The sequence below is a fragment of the Argentina silus genome (assembly GCF_951799395.1).
Source record: "Argentina silus genome assembly, chromosome: X".
In the NCBI taxonomy this organism is placed as follows: domain Eukaryota; kingdom Metazoa; phylum Chordata; class Actinopteri; order Argentiniformes; family Argentinidae; genus Argentina; species Argentina silus.
The window spans coordinates 30,010,561-30,027,514 of NC_139653.1; the positions used below are offsets into that span (position 1 = coordinate 30,010,561).

The 16,954-nt window shown below is 38.4% G+C and overlaps 1 protein-coding gene across 2 annotated transcripts in view; it reads right to left on the reverse strand.

The window, feature by feature from the left end:
* Window positions 1-16,954, reverse strand: part of nectin1b (nectin cell adhesion molecule 1b) — a gene marked incomplete at its 3' end in the record, with an annotated part of 152,006 nt that overhangs the window by 57,804 nt on the left and 77,248 nt on the right. The window contains exon 6 of one of the 2 annotated variants that reach the window (XM_083695736.1): window positions 12,068-14,985. The exons of the other annotated variant lie outside the window; for it this stretch is intronic. Coding sequence (XP_083551862.1) covers window positions 14,486-14,985 — 500 coding nt within the window. Of the gene's footprint in view, window positions 1-12,067; window positions 14,986-16,954 lie in introns of those variants that run through there. 2 annotated transcript variants of the gene reach the window in all.

The window sequence follows — 16,954 nt, forward strand, 5'->3', positions numbered from 1 at the left end:
TAATAAAGTGTTCAGTGAGTGTAGGTCAACGTGAGTTGGTAAACTGCGGCTCATGATACAGAGAAGTTGGTGTAGTTTGGCTGTTAGCCAATTTCGTTGGAATGGATCGCTGGCTGCAAGTGGTTGCGAAAGTTCACATTTTGATTCAGCCTATTTGACTTAAACATTTGTCCCAACTAGAATCCAGGCAAGGCTAGGCGGGGGAAGTGTATCTGTGCAGTGTAAAGTTGGACAAGGAAGTGCAATTCTGACTGCACGGTTTGAAAACATGACAGTGACAACATGATGGCTTTTGAAATTGTCAATAAAATGTCCTATGAAGTCTCTTTAAATAATCACCACATAACACAAGCATCAACTGAACATAAATGTGCAATCAATTGATCTGAAATACCATAATGATTTATATCCTACCACAGTCTACACATCGCAGCATATAGGGCTTTTCCTGATTCAGGTACACGTGTCAAGGAAACATTCATGATTGGTCAGCATTCAGCTGCTCCATGCAGTCTGTGAGAACTCCTCAGCGCCTTGCTCTAAAAATTGTGTAAGCCTCGATCTCGTGACTAACTCTCAAGCAGTCGTATTATTATTATCCAACTTTAAAACATGCAGAAAGTGCTAACTCACTTTTGGTTTTGTTACCTATTAAACTTTGTAAATGTTACAAACTTGAAAGTGCAGTTTTTAACATTGAAGTCTATGGAAACCTAAAGATGCACTTTTTGAACCACTGCCGATCTTACACCTTTTAAGCTATTAACACCATTTCAACTGTAAAATGGGCCTAAGACTCCATATTATTATCTCTGATGGATGCTTTTTGATACCTATTCAACTTTGTAAACTATTAAGCTTTTTATAACTCCAAAACCTCTAATCCTGTTAACATGGTGGAATGTTGATTTAGGCCAACTTTCTGAGAGCCCCATTGTTAGCCTTGAATAAAAACAACAGGAGACCTGCAGAACACATTCTAAGAATGATTACACAACAATACACTCTCTTTTCTACCCCATTGAAACCACTCTCACCCACTTAACCAACCAACTATACCACTCTCAACCCTCTACCCACTCCACTGAACGACCCCAAGCTCATCCTATCTATCTAACATTTTATCTATGACCTTCTAACATACTATCTATCCTTCCAACCAGATATCTATCTGACATTTCAACTACTTAACCATCATCCTTTCACCAGTCACTACTGCTTTACTCAGTATAACCCATGCAGATTAACCTCTTAATTGTTTTTGATCTTTCTACTGTATACCTCCCCTCTCTCATCTATACATCCTCTCTTTCATCTGTCCATTCATCCATCCAGTCAACCAACCTAACCAACCTATCTACTTTCAACTACCCAGAAAATCTTAATCAACCCTGATAAAAGCTTTATTAAATCTTTTAAACTTTTAAGCTTTTTGTAACTCCAAAAACTCTCATCCGGTTAACCAACCAACTCTACCACCCAATCAACCAACTCTCTACCCACTCCACTGAAGTACTCCAGGCTCATCCTATCTATCTATCTGTCTATCTAACATTCTATCCATCCATTCATCCATCCATCCATCCATCCATCCATCCATCCATCCAACCAAACCATCCCTGACTTTATCCGCTACCATAATAAGACTATCTCCCTTTCTTTCAACTACCCAGCAAATATTTCTATCTATCGAAACAACCTTTAAACCTTTTCCGCTACCAAAATAAGACATTGCAAGTCCACAAAGTTTCTTCTGGAACTTATTTTTCTAGTTTAAGCATACAATACCTAAACCATGGAAGGTAAAATCACTTCAACAAAAACATATGACTCTCAAAAACATAGATTGTCATGTTTTTTCATGTAATGACGATAGTGCACCAAAGTTCAAATTTGCTCAATGCTTAAGTGTTTATTTTGGCCGTTGCGAGACATCTCAAAGTGTTCAAAACAAAAGTGAGTAACAGATAAGCAAGAGGAAAAGTCAACCTTACAATTTAAATTGTTGTTGTATGCCTCAGAACTCGCGAAATAGCTAAAATGTGTCACTACTCAAAGACAACTAGCTACCGGCACTAATCTAGCGGTAGCTATCTAGCTGCAAAAGTGACTAAAAACGAAACTATAAGTTAGCAAACAAAAGCAAAATGCAGGTGAAGGTAGGTAATTCTGGTGAGAGCCATACTGTAGCTGGCAAGCTAGCTAATGTTTTCATCTGTAAATCCATTGGTATCAATAATGACTAGACTGCCAGATTTATTTCTTGTTTTATTTAGTAGCAATTAGTTGTATTGCTGTCCCATTGATAGCCATACTATGATAGTGTGGTTAGGATTTATGACAAATTGTGAAGGGGATTCTAATATGAAAATAAAAGTAAATGAACTTGTAATTGGCATTCATCCTTAGATTTTGAGTTATTCACCATTATTTCAGACATTACACAAATAGAAACATTGAAGGCAAAACCCCAGTAGAATGCAGGTATGTTCTAGAATTCTATTGGGGGCTAGAGGGTTAAACAAACAAAGTTTCAATCCAACAAGGATCTTTGCCAGATCATTTGTATTTGAGGCGACCTCCACTTTAATGATGCCAAGGTTCTTAAGAAGTATGAGTAAGCAAGTATTAAGTATAAGCAAGCTGCTAGCCTTTAGCAAAACAACTTTATATCGGTGTTGTGCTCGTCAACCGTTCATGGATATGCATATTGCTCTTGCCTTGGTTCTCACTGACTGGCTTACGCTCATTAATGCAATCAATATTTATTAGCCTACCCTTCTGTGTTGGTGGACAATGATTTCCATTGAGAATGAGCCCACATGAGTATCTTGTCATATGCTATACAGCCGTTGACAATTATTGGCTGTTCCGTTTTGAGCTGCCTATTAACTTGTTGGGAGTGTGGCAAGCATGATACAGGATTCCACCCCTCTGTAGTGAATTTCTGCCTCGAACATCCCCGGGCGTTTAATCAGGGTCACAAGCTCTCAGGTGAAAGCTTGTGTCCACCTGCCAGATACAATACAAAGGCACATTTAGTTATTGTAGTCAGTAAATACACATAAGATACAAATTCAAAGACAAATCATTTTGGTAACACACATTTAACAAAGTATAACTCATTGTGAGTAGCCTACAGTATGTATGATGCCTTATAATGTATTCACAATATCATAATATGTAAGTCAGTCTATTGTATCTTTCAACTGACGGAAAATGGCTAAAAGCTCAGGATCATTATGAGATGATTTAAGACATTATAATGCAGTCATACATACTTACAGTTTAACATGTTTTATAATATGTTATGAACACAATATGATCATGTTGTAAATAAAGTGTTACCATAATTCTTCTCTACCATATTTCTGTGAGCTCTTATAATATGCATTATTAGATGTTAGATGTTGCTGTTTTATGCATGTTTTTCTTCCAGTTTCATTGAGAGTTCAACTAAGGCAAGCACAAGGCATCCCAATACATCCAAGGGACTCAGTGGTCAAGCACATATACACACACACACTCGCTGCCTCTTTCTCCTCAGGGGGAATGATCACAGGGACTGAGTGTTCCTAGTAGGACTTTACAGAAGAGGGGTTTCAGCACTTTCTCACCAGATGGTTTAAGGCTTTCGTTCTGCCCCAGGATGACGAGTTTAATTGAAGAATACTAATGCACAGCTGGATATCAGAGCTGTATAAACCATGACTGGCTCTGTAATGTCCGGGCATGAAGACAGGGGCGGAGTGTGTGGAGGAGTGGTGTGTATGCAGTGGCTCACCGTCTCCCCAAAGACACTACCCAATTAATTAGAGGGATCCATTTGTTTGTGAGCCTTCTCATTAACAAAATGAAAGAAAATGTTTAAATAACAAGGCTTTTTTCCACTTTATTTAGAGATGGGTATACAAGCACATTGCTTGAGGGATTGACAAGCATGTTTTATCCTGGGTGTTAATTCAGGTATGGCTTTGTAAAAAATCAGGTTATGTTTGATCATCTGTGAATGTGGGGTGATTTTGGAATGTTGAGTGCATTACTGTACAATAGTAATTAATGTACAGCTGTAATGAGCTATGCTAGTACCGATGTTTTACAAGCTGACAATACACAAATAAATAACAGACACGACTTTATTTTAGAAAGTATGAATAATATACATCTATGTCTATACATAATTCAATATCAATATTTGTTTTTATATTTGAGTACAGAAGTATTTCTCATCAACACTGAGGAGAAAAAGACACAGGTGCAGGTCGGGTTTGAGTTATAAGGTGGGGTGGAGCTGGGGGCAAGGGTTGCATTATGGCTTCATGGTAATTCAGTACTGTCTATAGCTACCCAGTAGTATGTTTTACATGAAAGTGCATAATAATCACGTTTCTTAAGTGATCACAGATTTGTGTATGCCATTAATTTCTTATGTTGACGTATTGTTTATGTAGGTTTTTCAAGACCATTTAATGTACAAACAGCGAATGTTAACAATGCCTTAAACACATTACTTGAATTCATATAAGGTGAAGTGTGCAACACCTGTAAAGCAAAGTTGAATGTTACAGCATGGTTGAAAAGATTGCTATCCAGTTATCTTAACATAGAAACTACACTATAACATTAACTACCTACAGTATATAAATTAAATTAACATGCCATTCTCTTAATCATTGTCTGCCTGGCAAATAAGATGAGATGGGAAGGAAAATTCCTTCAAATACACATTGAGAACAAAAGGAGACATAATGTGACATTAGTAATCAATTATTGGCTAATTACAAAGAAGTTGAACTTACTCTACCTCTGTGATTGACATGTTGCCTTAGATTTAAGTCTTTTGAGAATTAATTGATGATACAATGAAGAATATTTGTTCTGTTGATTGCACTAAATATCAAGAAACAAGGATCTGTTGTTGGAATCTTTTGTGCACAATTCTGACAGCTATGCTGAAGGGGAAAACACTTCATGTTTCTGCATCTGTATCGTGAAACAGTCTTACTGTGTGATTCTTATTTTTTTTGCTACTAATACTATATAATTGAGTTTGTGCAAAAAAACTCTTATCTGGGGAACAGTTATCTTTGTTTGGATGTATGCCGTTTTGAATATAGGAGAAGCATTACACAGGCATATTTCATAATTATGAAAAGGCCACAAATTTACCATTCACATTAAAGGGGTAATCTGGGATTGGTACATACATTTTGGGACTTTAAAATGTTTGATATATACCCATTGATTCTGGTAGAATGTAACTTTGAAATGCCTCATGAGTTTAGCTTAACTGTCTTACTGCATCAGAATATATACCCAAAATATAATGGAGTTTGTAAACAATGTAATTGTAAACACACACTGTATAGCTTCAAAACATGGTTAAAACTATCATTTTAATCTGTACTTGCATCCATAGCTCTGTCTATGTGTTTGAGAATGGTGACGTTTCTCCAGCCCCATCCCTCTGCTGTTTACCAAATAAAGTGGTGAGGAGAAGACTGTTATTGTTTGAATCCTAGATTGCTCCTTTAATCTATGTAAAACACATTTAGACAAACAGTAGTTTAGGGCCAGTCTTGGGGTAATGTTTTTTTGGAATACTTGAATGAGTAATTACTGTTTTATTTTTCATGAACAGTAAACATAAGATATGCAGTATCATCCCATCCTAAGGTATGGATAATGGACACATTAAGGCACCTGTGAACAGCAAGTGAGATAGCTGCAGCAATGTCTCCAGGTGCTGTTCTGTTAAAGCTGCTCCCATTGTTTCAAATGAAAGCCCCGCCGCACACAGCAAGCGGGTGGACAGCTGGCGACATGGTGCTCTGGGATCAATTTGGCTACAAGTCTATTCCATCCTGTGTGTCGTTAACGGCAAACGGATAAAACTGCCTTCAAACCTACGTTTTGAACACAGGTAAGGCTGTAGAAACAGCATAGAACAGCTCGAAACATTGGCGTGGCTATTCCACTTGCTGTTTGCGGGTGCCTTTAAAGCTTTGAATGTGTGACCCCAAAACATAACACTGATCTTTGTAAACATGGGCTAGAAATTGATTTGGTTATGTTAAATCATAAATTACAATGCAAAGTAAGTGTAGGTACTATTAAACCAGCAACAAAAATGCAAAGAATGTCTAATTTGAAAATACATAAATACATGGTCTGACTAACCAATAGATGGAGTTGCTTTCATTACCTTACCTTCATTCTCTTTACTTTAGAGACACAATGTGTTAATTTCTGAGGACCTTGATGAAAATGTTATTATCTAGTGAATGAATATGCTGGCAAAGTAATTGCATCATAATCAAAGAATACGATAACAAAACTGTCTGGCTACAAACATAGCAAATTTGTATTGGAAGCACAATAGGACACTAGTAAACATAGCTATCATAACAATTTTTTGATTGTGATAAAACATTTTCTTTGATATTTGAGACATGAAAAACTATTTTTGAAAATAAATCTTCTAACCTGCATAGTTTTTCACACTGTCTCCATTTCTGAAATGATGGGGAAAGTGAAATAATGAACATTAGTCAGTTATATTATGGTGCAATAAAGTTTGACAACCAAATATCTGCATTATCATGTCAGCATTACAGCACTGTGCGCCTATGACCGTCTACCTAATCAACATATTGTGTAGGGGGCTTTGTTCAATGACTTCAATGATAATGGCATTTTGAACACAGTCTCCTAATTAAATTGTGTGCCTATACATGATAGTACACGTTCCCAATTAAGTGTCCTGGTTGACGCATAAGAGATTTTGGGACGATACCTCAACAACTTAAGATACGCTATGTAAGTGTAAGTGAATTTGCATGACGATTAGGCAGTATTAGGCATTAACTCTGAGTGGTTAAGGTTAGGGTAAGTTGTCAGGGGAAGGCATTAGCAAAAATTAGCAAACATAATTAGCAAGTTGTTACTAAATGATAAAAAGTCAGTGTAACTTTCTGAATTTTAGCATGTGTATGTGTTGAATACAAGAGCAAAAGCAAACAGTTCACTGCCTCTTTTATTATAGACAACTCCATGAGACCTTCAACTGCAAATATTTAAATCAAGTAGAAAACAGAGCAATAAACATATATTGATTGAACTCATTTACAATCTATGTATTTCGAAAATGATTAAGGGTAAGAACTATGCATAAAAGATACCATGGCAACAAAACAATTCACATCTCCTTATAAGTGCAGGCTACAGTACACATGTACGCTAGCTGTGCATTTCAATAACAAGGACAATACTTAAGCAATAACACACAAGAGGGTGTGCTATATCGTGGATATCAGAATGGTTGTGATGTGGTCATAGGCACAAGCACAGTACCACATAGTAGCTCATACAGTGGGGTACACTGTACATGTATGAGTAATTTTGTAGAGATGATTCATAAGATTACTATTGACTGTAAGTGGGTTGTGAGTACTCCATACTGTATAACCCCATATTATCAAAACCCAATATGCCATAAAAGGCCACGGTGACAAAGGGCTTATGGGATGGAAGGAAAAGAGCTGCAGAGAATGGCCAGCTTATTGTGAGCATGGTGCAGATGTCCACACTTTAGTGCCACAATCCAAGATTGGGTTCAAACTGGGTTTTTCTCACCCTCATATTGCCATCTCCACCCTCTGGATTTCAGTGATGTACTTCCATATCTCATATCATCCCTTAACATCTGTCTTGTAGAAAATAATTATGGAATACACTTATATATTTTATCTTATTCAATTTAAAACAAAAATGCATAGCTACAAATATTAAATTGATATGTTGTACTCTTAAAACTTATTTAGACCAATCTATGATGACAAAAGGGGAAAATACCCAGTTAATTTCTGAACAAACATTTCATGTCTTGACACTTAAGGCTCACAGGACTTGATAAGAAATTACCTATAAGGCTGAGAAGTGAATAACAAATAAAATATGACCATAGAAAAGAACCACTTGCACCACAGTAAACATACATATACATCATATCATTTGGAATAAATATTGTCTGAACATCTGATTTAAAATTATAATCTTAAGAGAAAGGCAGTGTGGGTTACATTACCGATGGACACATTTGGAGTACGAGCTGTTAAAAAAAAACTGGTACTGTGGTAAGAGATGCATCAAAAGAAGATGGACCATATTCCATCAGATATAGTACACACGTCTAACCATTCAGTGATTTGGGACAGAACATCATTGACTATTGAAATCATTGAATGCTTTAAAAGAAATAAGTTACTTCATTGGGTCATCACATGTGAGTCAGTTTTTTTCTGATTTGTAACACCCTCAGAAATACAGTGCCCTGCGTAAGTAATGGGACAGTAAATATTCTTTTCTTCTTTTGGCTCTATTCTCCAAAAGTTTGGATTGCCTAACCAGACGCTGGGTATCTTCTCTGGTGATGTTCTGCCAGGCCTGTACTGTAGCCATCTTCAGTTGTTGTTTGTTTTGAGGTATTTTTGCCTAAAATCTTATCATCAGGAAATGAAATGGATGTTCAATTGGATTTAAATTTTAAGCTTGACTTGGCCAGTTAAGAACTTTCCACTTTTTGTCCCTCAAAAACTCCCTAGTTGCTATGGCAGTATGTTTTGGGTCATTGCTTGTAATCAAGCAGATAATATGTTTCTGTACACTTCAGAAAACATTCTGCTGCTTCCGTCATCAATTAAGACTAATTAGTCAGTTTTAGTGGGAACTATACATGCCCAAACCATAACACCCCCTCCAACATGTTTCACAGATGAGGTGGTGTGCTGTAAACTGCAGGCTTTTTAGGTACTTTTTTTTAGCAAACTGTAACCTGACCATCCTTTTTGAGGATAACTAGTGGCTTCCACCTTGCAGTGAAGCCTCTGTAGATCAGCTGGTGACATATTCTGCACATGGTAGTCTCTGACTCATTCATGCCTACCTCCTGGAGAGTGTTCCTGAATTGTGGGACAGTTGTTTTGGTGTTTTTCTTAATTAGGGTGAACATTCTTCAGTCAACCACTGTAGAAGTCTTCCTTGGCCTTCCACCATTTGCGATAGCTGAGCTCACCAATTTTATTTTATTTATTTATTTGTAGAGTTAGAGTTATTTTTTTTAATTATTTTTTTTGTAGGGTTAGGGTTATCTGTCACCTCTGGCCACGGCAAAATTGAGTTGAAATGGACTAGTGTTGGACATTAGCTGTTGTGTTTCTGTATGTGCGCATGATTTGAAGAGGCAGCCACCAGAGACAGAGAGGCGAAAATAGAGTCTACTCCCCTAGAACAGCCCTGGCAATAACAACATGTTCATATGCAAACCGAATGTCGGGTAGGACACTCCATTTTAGAAAGCGCTTTTTCCAGACTAAAACAGCATTCGTAAATGAAATATTTCGATCAAGGGATCTCGTTCCCTGATCGCTACCAATTAAATGTAGTCATGATTGTTGATTTTGTCATGCCTACGGTTTTGGCTATGTTTCTGATAGTTTTTCTGATGTTGCTGCCTAATAGTGGCTTCCTTGACTTTCAATGACACCTCTTTGGTCCTCATGTTGACAGACATCAATTGTAGACTCCAAAGGCAAACACAAAGCCTAGAATCAATACTAGACATTGACAGCTCTCTTATGCTTGCACAAATGATGTGATCGAACAAACCTGACTAACCAGAAACCCCTGTCAAGCCAATTACTTTTGGTGCCCTGAAATACGGGCTCTATGTATACAAAGTGTTGTCATTTCTAAATGGTGAAACCAATATGTACACAAATACCATAAAATAAAAGATGACAATCTCTACTTTAACCTCATCATTTGATTTAAAATCCAGCTTTTGGAGTATAGAGCCAAAAGAAGAAAACATGCTTCACTGTCCCATTACTTACGCAGGGCACTGTATACATTCACATGGCTGCATACCGACAAGTTCTTTCTTTTGTTTTGTTGCAGGTATATACAGACAAGTTCTTTCTTTTCTTTTGTTGCAGGTATATACAAAGTCTGCATCATCCCTTTGTATAACAGAGAAGCCATCACCGGCATATCAACACCTACTGAAGTGGCATCTTAGGTGGGATTATGGTAATAAGATATGTACTGTATATCAAATCAATCTATCTGTCATAATTGTTTTGCAGTCAAAATCTGTCTATTATACATGAACAGGGTCCCTATTGTAGTTGTCCCTAAATAAAACCCAACTATTATCTCAACCGTATATACATTATTTACAGTGGAATGTTGAGCTCTGAAGCAAACATACATTATACAAAAGTAGATGGAATGAAATTGTGATTAATTATATATAACAGAACACTCAAACCAACCATAATGGACTGACAATACAAATGCCTGCTTATTTTCCTTTTCCAAGTTGTTTTCAACTATGCCAGTGGTTCCATGATGTACAGAGTGTAACGTCGCGCCCTGCTCCTTAGTTTAAGTTTGTCTTTTTCATGCCAGTCATTCATTGTTTCCTGTTTTATGTTGTTATGCTCACCTTGTCTCTCGTTTCAGACACTTCACCACCTGCCTTGTGTGTTTCCTGCCTGTGTGATTGTCTACCCCGCCCTGATTGACTTCACCTGTTCCTCATCATCCTTCCTTGTGTATTTAGTCTGTATTCCACTGTCTCTGTACCAGTTCGTCTTTGTACCTTTGTGTCATACGTCCCAGCATTTCCTAGTGATAAGTATTCCTGGTTTTAGATCTCCGAGTGTGTTTTCGACTTTGCCTTTTTGCCTACACCTTTTCGGATTATCTGCCACGACCTACCTGTGTACCAAACCCTGCTTTGCCTACCCCCTTCCTGGATTATCTGCTTACCAATTTACTGCCTACCTGTGTACCGAACATTTTTGAAAGTAAAGACTATTCTATTCGATTTTTGTCTCCGAGTCGTGCATTTGAATCATTTGCCTAAGTACAACAGTCATTACACAGAGCATAAGTCAATTAAGGTTTTTGCGAATGATACCCAAAACATTGACTTGTTCTTGAAAATAAATGGTAATTGACCTTTGTTATTGTAAGGATTTGGGCCACAGTTGATCTACAGAGGGGTATGTATTCTGTTTAAAATCTAAATTAGGATAAATTTAAGATTTTAAGTTTGTGCTTTCGCAACCAAAGGTTGACACATTTTCAATTCACATATATTCTCAAAGTTGATTATTTCCAGTTTGGACAGGGAAAAGTGCTGGAGGTCAAATTATGAGGCTGTAATATACACTCACCGAACACTTTATTAGGAACACCTTCTCATGGTGGAGGTAGTGTAATGGTGTGGGGAATGTTTTCTTGGCACACTTTGGGCCGGTTAATACCAATCAGTCATCGCTTGAATGCCAAAGCCTATTTGAGTATTGTTGCTGACCATGTGCATCCCTTCATGGCCACAATTTACCCATCTTCTAATGGCTACTTCCAGCATGATAATACACCATGTCACAAAGCAAAAGTCGTCTCAAACTGGTTTCGTGAACATGACAATGAGTTCAGTGTTCTTCAGTGGCCTTCCCAGTCACCAGATCTGAATCCAATAGAACACCTTTGGGATGTGGTAGAACGGGAGATTCACAGCTTGAAAGTGCACCTGAAAAATCTGCAGGACTTGCATGATGCAATCATGTCATCATGGACTAGAATCTCAAAGGAATGGTTCCAACATCTTGTGGAATCAATGCCACGAAGAATTGAGGCTGTTTTGTGAGCAAAGGGAGGGCCCTACCCAGTATTAGTATAGTGTTCCTAATAAAGTGTTCTCTAAGTGTATATCCACTTACTCCTTCATTTGATTAGAAATGATTGGAGCTACTTTTGACTTTAAAGAGACATTATGGAGATGATGGTTGAAATATGATATAAAAAAAAACCTTGGGCCTATCTATGCAAAATTATTCTCCCATCATTGTGTTTAAAAGTTATGAAAGTCACATTTTAGTACATGGATTGGTAACATACTGAATGACTGGGATGGAGCAGAAATGTCCATTACAAACCTCACATCCTCACAAATTTCATAGGCACTGAACACTAAAATACCAAAGAAATAAAAAAATACAATTATACACACTCTTTTATAAATCATTTTGTATGTAGTTATAATCATTACAGCTGAAACAATTATAGTGAAATAAAAAAGCTTCTTTGAGGACAGAATACCTCTTCCATGTGGTTATTTTGTTTATGACTTCCAAATAAAACACAACAGGGCGGTTTGTAAAGTGATATATACAAATATGTATATCTATATATCTTATACAGATATGTATAGATCTATATCTCTAGAATCTGGGTTTGTAATCAACATGTTCATCCAAAGACATAGATAAGGCATAGTGGCATGGTGGACAGTCAAATATTCAGTTAAGTCAATTCTAAGAGTTGGTCTTTGTCTCTGTAAGTGAAATCATATTGTAAGAAACTGCCCACCAGCTCACAAATACCATATCCCACCTCTCAACAAACACAGGCAAGAAGTTCACTGATAAGCTGCAAACACAAAGACAATTTTCTGGCTTGATACAAAAGAGAAACCATAACACACACATACAGTACTGTACTGTATATCCACTCCCTCAAAAAAAAAAACACATGCAAAAAATAAGGCTTAATACTCACATTGTTTAGAGTTAGACAGGTATTTTTTTCATGTCCCTTGCTTGACATATTTACCAACTTGTATTCTGTTCCATATTTTGCATTTATTTTTCACAATATATTCTGCTGCTTATATGGTGGATCTCAAAGCTGTGGTCAAAGGGTACTATGCTGTGGACCACAGCTCCTGGCACCTTTTTATTGTGGTTTAAAAAGAAGCCAACAAAACAATACCACTCTGAAAAATGGTTGTAGGCCCATCAGCAGATTACACTTTTTTGGGGCAAGGAGAACCAGTTCCTCATCACTGAAGAGCTGTTTGGAATTTACTTTGTGAAAAAAACACCACCCAAAGAAATAAACAAAAACATACAAGCTTCTGACTAATTCATTTACATAATATCTATCATGATAGTTTTGTATTCCCTTTGCTTGAAAAAGTTCTCTGTAGGCATAAATGTTCGCCCAAATAAAATGTTTTCCTTGTGTCCATTGAAGGCTCCTGATAGAAGGTACTGGGTCAATTTAATACATTATAGTCCTAATTTTCTCTGATATAACCTTGATAAAAGGTTACTTATCTGACACAGATTAGATCAAAACACATGATTATGATCTCTCAACACAAAAATAGACATTTCATTACAGTGATCTGTTTTAGAGCTCAATTACACAGGTAAACCATTTCAAGTTTAAGTGACATGAAATGAAATGGCATTTCAGAGCATTGTTGAAGCATTATGTAGAAAATACTGGACATGCCACATCCTTAATGAGTTAAGATGTTACTGGATGTGAGTGTTGGACACATTGAAATGTAGAATGCTTTAAGATAACAGCCCCCTTCTCCCCTGCTATCGCAGTCCTTTCATGTGGGCACCAAGACAGTTTAGCATCTGAAATGGGGCACATATGCACTAGCATCTCCTCCAAGATCTATGCATTACTGCCATGCCCATATGGCTTAGTGTGTTGACACATTCCTCAGCTCTCTGCACAGGCATTTTACCCTGAGTGCTGGGTCTTCAAATAAATATAAGGCATGTCTTTGGAAAGCAGCTATAATCTACACATTTGTCCACTGAGTGTAAAGTTAGAGATGTCCCAATCAGTATACTCTGCAGGGTGCTGTAATACATTCTCAAACCCAGTCTCCTAGTGTTGCTAACCTTGTTGATGGAGAGCAGGAGAAGAGAGGAAGGGCTGCCATGACAAACATCCATCTTTGAAAACATTGACGACAAAGTCACATACCTCAAATCTATTGCATCATGTTTCATACTTTACCCACAGGTTTCTGATCACCTCAAATCCATACAAATTATATATAAAAAAAAATATCATAGCAGAAAAGGCAATGGTAATGAGTTGAATAAAAAAAAGAATTCATACATCCAGTGTAAGACTTTCACAAATGTGCTCAGTAATACCTCATCCCTCAAATTCTCTTTTTTAATATATTTAATACATTTATAATAACATGAATAAAAACATAAAACACCAGTATTTTTCAAGCGTCCAGCTCTCTGCCCTTGAAAGTCAAGGGCGGTCGGCATGAGTCCAATTACAAACCTTTTTTTCTATTATTTTGCAAATTCATCTAATGGATTTCCGATATACCATGATGTGATGATGACATGTTGTTTCAAGCTCTTTAAAGTTGACACTGCATTTTCTAATGTGGTTTAGTTGAATGGTTTCTGATGGGGGAGGGACAGGGGGGATACTAGGCTTATCGACAGAGGAATGAGATCGAGGGAGATATTGGGAATGGACAAATGGAAGAGTTGGGGCTGATAATCGAGGTGAGGGGTGTGGTGGGATGCAGGTGGGAACAGAATGGGTTTCGTTTTTGGGGAGGGGGGGGTTCATGCCACTACACATACCACTCTTTCTTTGAAATGACAGAGCCATCGGTTTGGGAGACCATATCATCAGCAACCTCAGGTTCCGGGTCATACTGGAAAGCAAGAGTCCGTTCATCGTAATCTCGGCTTTCTCCTTCATCCACAGTGAAATAGGGCCTCTTCAGGTCCTCCGCGTCACCGTCAAAATCACGATCGCTGGCCTCAAAGCCTCCAGGGCCGCTGATCTGGGCTGGCTTCTTCTCGTCGTCAGAGTCGTCTGGGTACTGCAGGTTCTTGGGCATAGGTGGGTGGGTGGGTAGGCCACCAGCCTTGCTGTAGCCGTTTCCAAACACATGTTTTTTGGTGCTGTAGTCACCCTTGAAGGTGCGCTGGCGACGGCGCAGGAACACGAAGAGGAGTGTGGCTGCCACGCCCAACAGGACGACTCCCCCCACAGCACCCCCGATGGCGGCGCCTGCATTGGGCTGCTCCTTCGGGATCTCACGCTCCCCAGGGTTGTTAGGGAATTCTGGGTAGGAAAAGACAGATGGAAGGGGACAGTGTGTCAGTGCTCTGGTGGGAGGAGGTGCTCTGTGTGCAGGTGCTCTTTTTTGGGGGAAAGATGAGGGAAGGGAGACAGGGAAGGATAAGCAAAGGGAAAAGGAAGGACCCCCCCGACCCACCTCGCGCGCCCCTCGACGGAACCCCCACCCCAATGAATGCTTTCAACCCTGTCTGCAAAAGCAAGCTTTAGTCATCATCAGCCACATGCATCTCTCAGAGGCAGAGAAAGAAGGAAACAAACACAGCCAGTCTAGCACAAACCACCATCAAATAGGAAATAAAACATATATTGACATAGTAACTAATACACTGATTCCCAAGAAGCTTGGGAACTGCTGGTTTAATACAGTGTTCAAGAATATGAATATTTGTTTTCTCTGTGGTCTATATTTTATGCAGACTGTCTCTATCTTTCAAGCCTAAGATTGAGTTCACAATCAGTTTAGTACATATGAAACAACGCGTTTTGAACAAATCAAAAATGTATAGTCAGGCTGATACTGTACATAGTTAGATGACCATATAGTGAAATAATCAAACATTTCCAGTACCAGAATGAGAAATATGAAAGATCCTTCTTCAATACATAATATCATTAGCCATGCTGTATGTAATATCAGATATTCTAATAAGACTTACTAATCAGGAAAGGTGGCACAGAGAGAGTGAAAAGTGAGACACAGGTAGGTGTTCCAGTCTACGCAGTCCTTGCCAGGACAAGGTGGCCTTATGCCATAGATGTGAGATACTGCAAACAGGGTGCCAGCCTTCATGGGCTGAGTGGGAGGGGGTGAAGCCTACACAAAGACTTTATTCTTATCATCTAGAGCTTTGACCAAGCCCTCAAATTCAAAATGTGACATCTCTGTCTGCCACAAGTTATACAGTACCCCAAACTTCTTTAATACTGTATCTTTTCCTGCCCCCCCCCCCCCCCCCCCACACACACACACACTTTCTCCTAATTTCCATCACCGAATACAGATAAACTGTACTCGCCACAGTTCTTGAAGGCAGAGGCAGAATTCGGAGAGACAGAGTGAGGATTATTCGAAAATGATCAAAGCCCTGCTCAGATGTGGTGCTTGTCTAAACCTGCAGAGCTGCAGTACATTTAGCTTCAATAGCAAACAGCTAAACCTTCAACAGAAAAAAAAGAACCACCGCATCTAGTAAAAGGCTATCAGGGGAGAGGATTCAGAGAGCGAGAGAAAAAAGGGAAGAGAAGAGACAGCTCCCAAAAACATTCACCTACAGTGTATTGACTGTGACGCCTTGGCTAAGAAGACAGTAAAGAACAGCTTCACACATGCATGCAGCTTGGCAACACAGTAAGGAGAATGCTGTGAATCACAAGGCAACAAGGCTATCAGTTCTATTGGTAAACACTGTGTTAGAATAGCTTATACAGTTGCATTCTTCACAGGGATAATCTTAATTTCTTATAGGATACACAGTGCAAAAATGACAGAGTTATTGGATATTGCATATGGAAAGTAATAATATTGTGGGGATGAAACACACTTGACACATGACCAGTATATCTTCCATTCTGAAACTGTATCTATATTCATGATTTTCTAGGGAAAATTAGCTTGGCCAGAGATGTCTTGCTAACATATTCACACATCTTGTGGGATTACAGTGATAACAACTAAAACTTTTGAGAAATTCATATTTCATCCACAGGCAATCCACAATTATGAATTTAAATAGAAAAAAAGACTGACGAGGACAGCATAGAAAAACACATACATGCACATAAACATGGAAAAAAGGAAACAGCAAAGCAAAAGCGAATGGTGGTAGGGGTAGAGTATATTGCCCTAAGAAGGGATCGAACTCACAACCTCCCACTTGTCAACCAGCCCTGCTAGCTACTGTCCCAAGAGGGTTAATTCCATAGGCAGAGATACTAACAGGCGTTATACAGG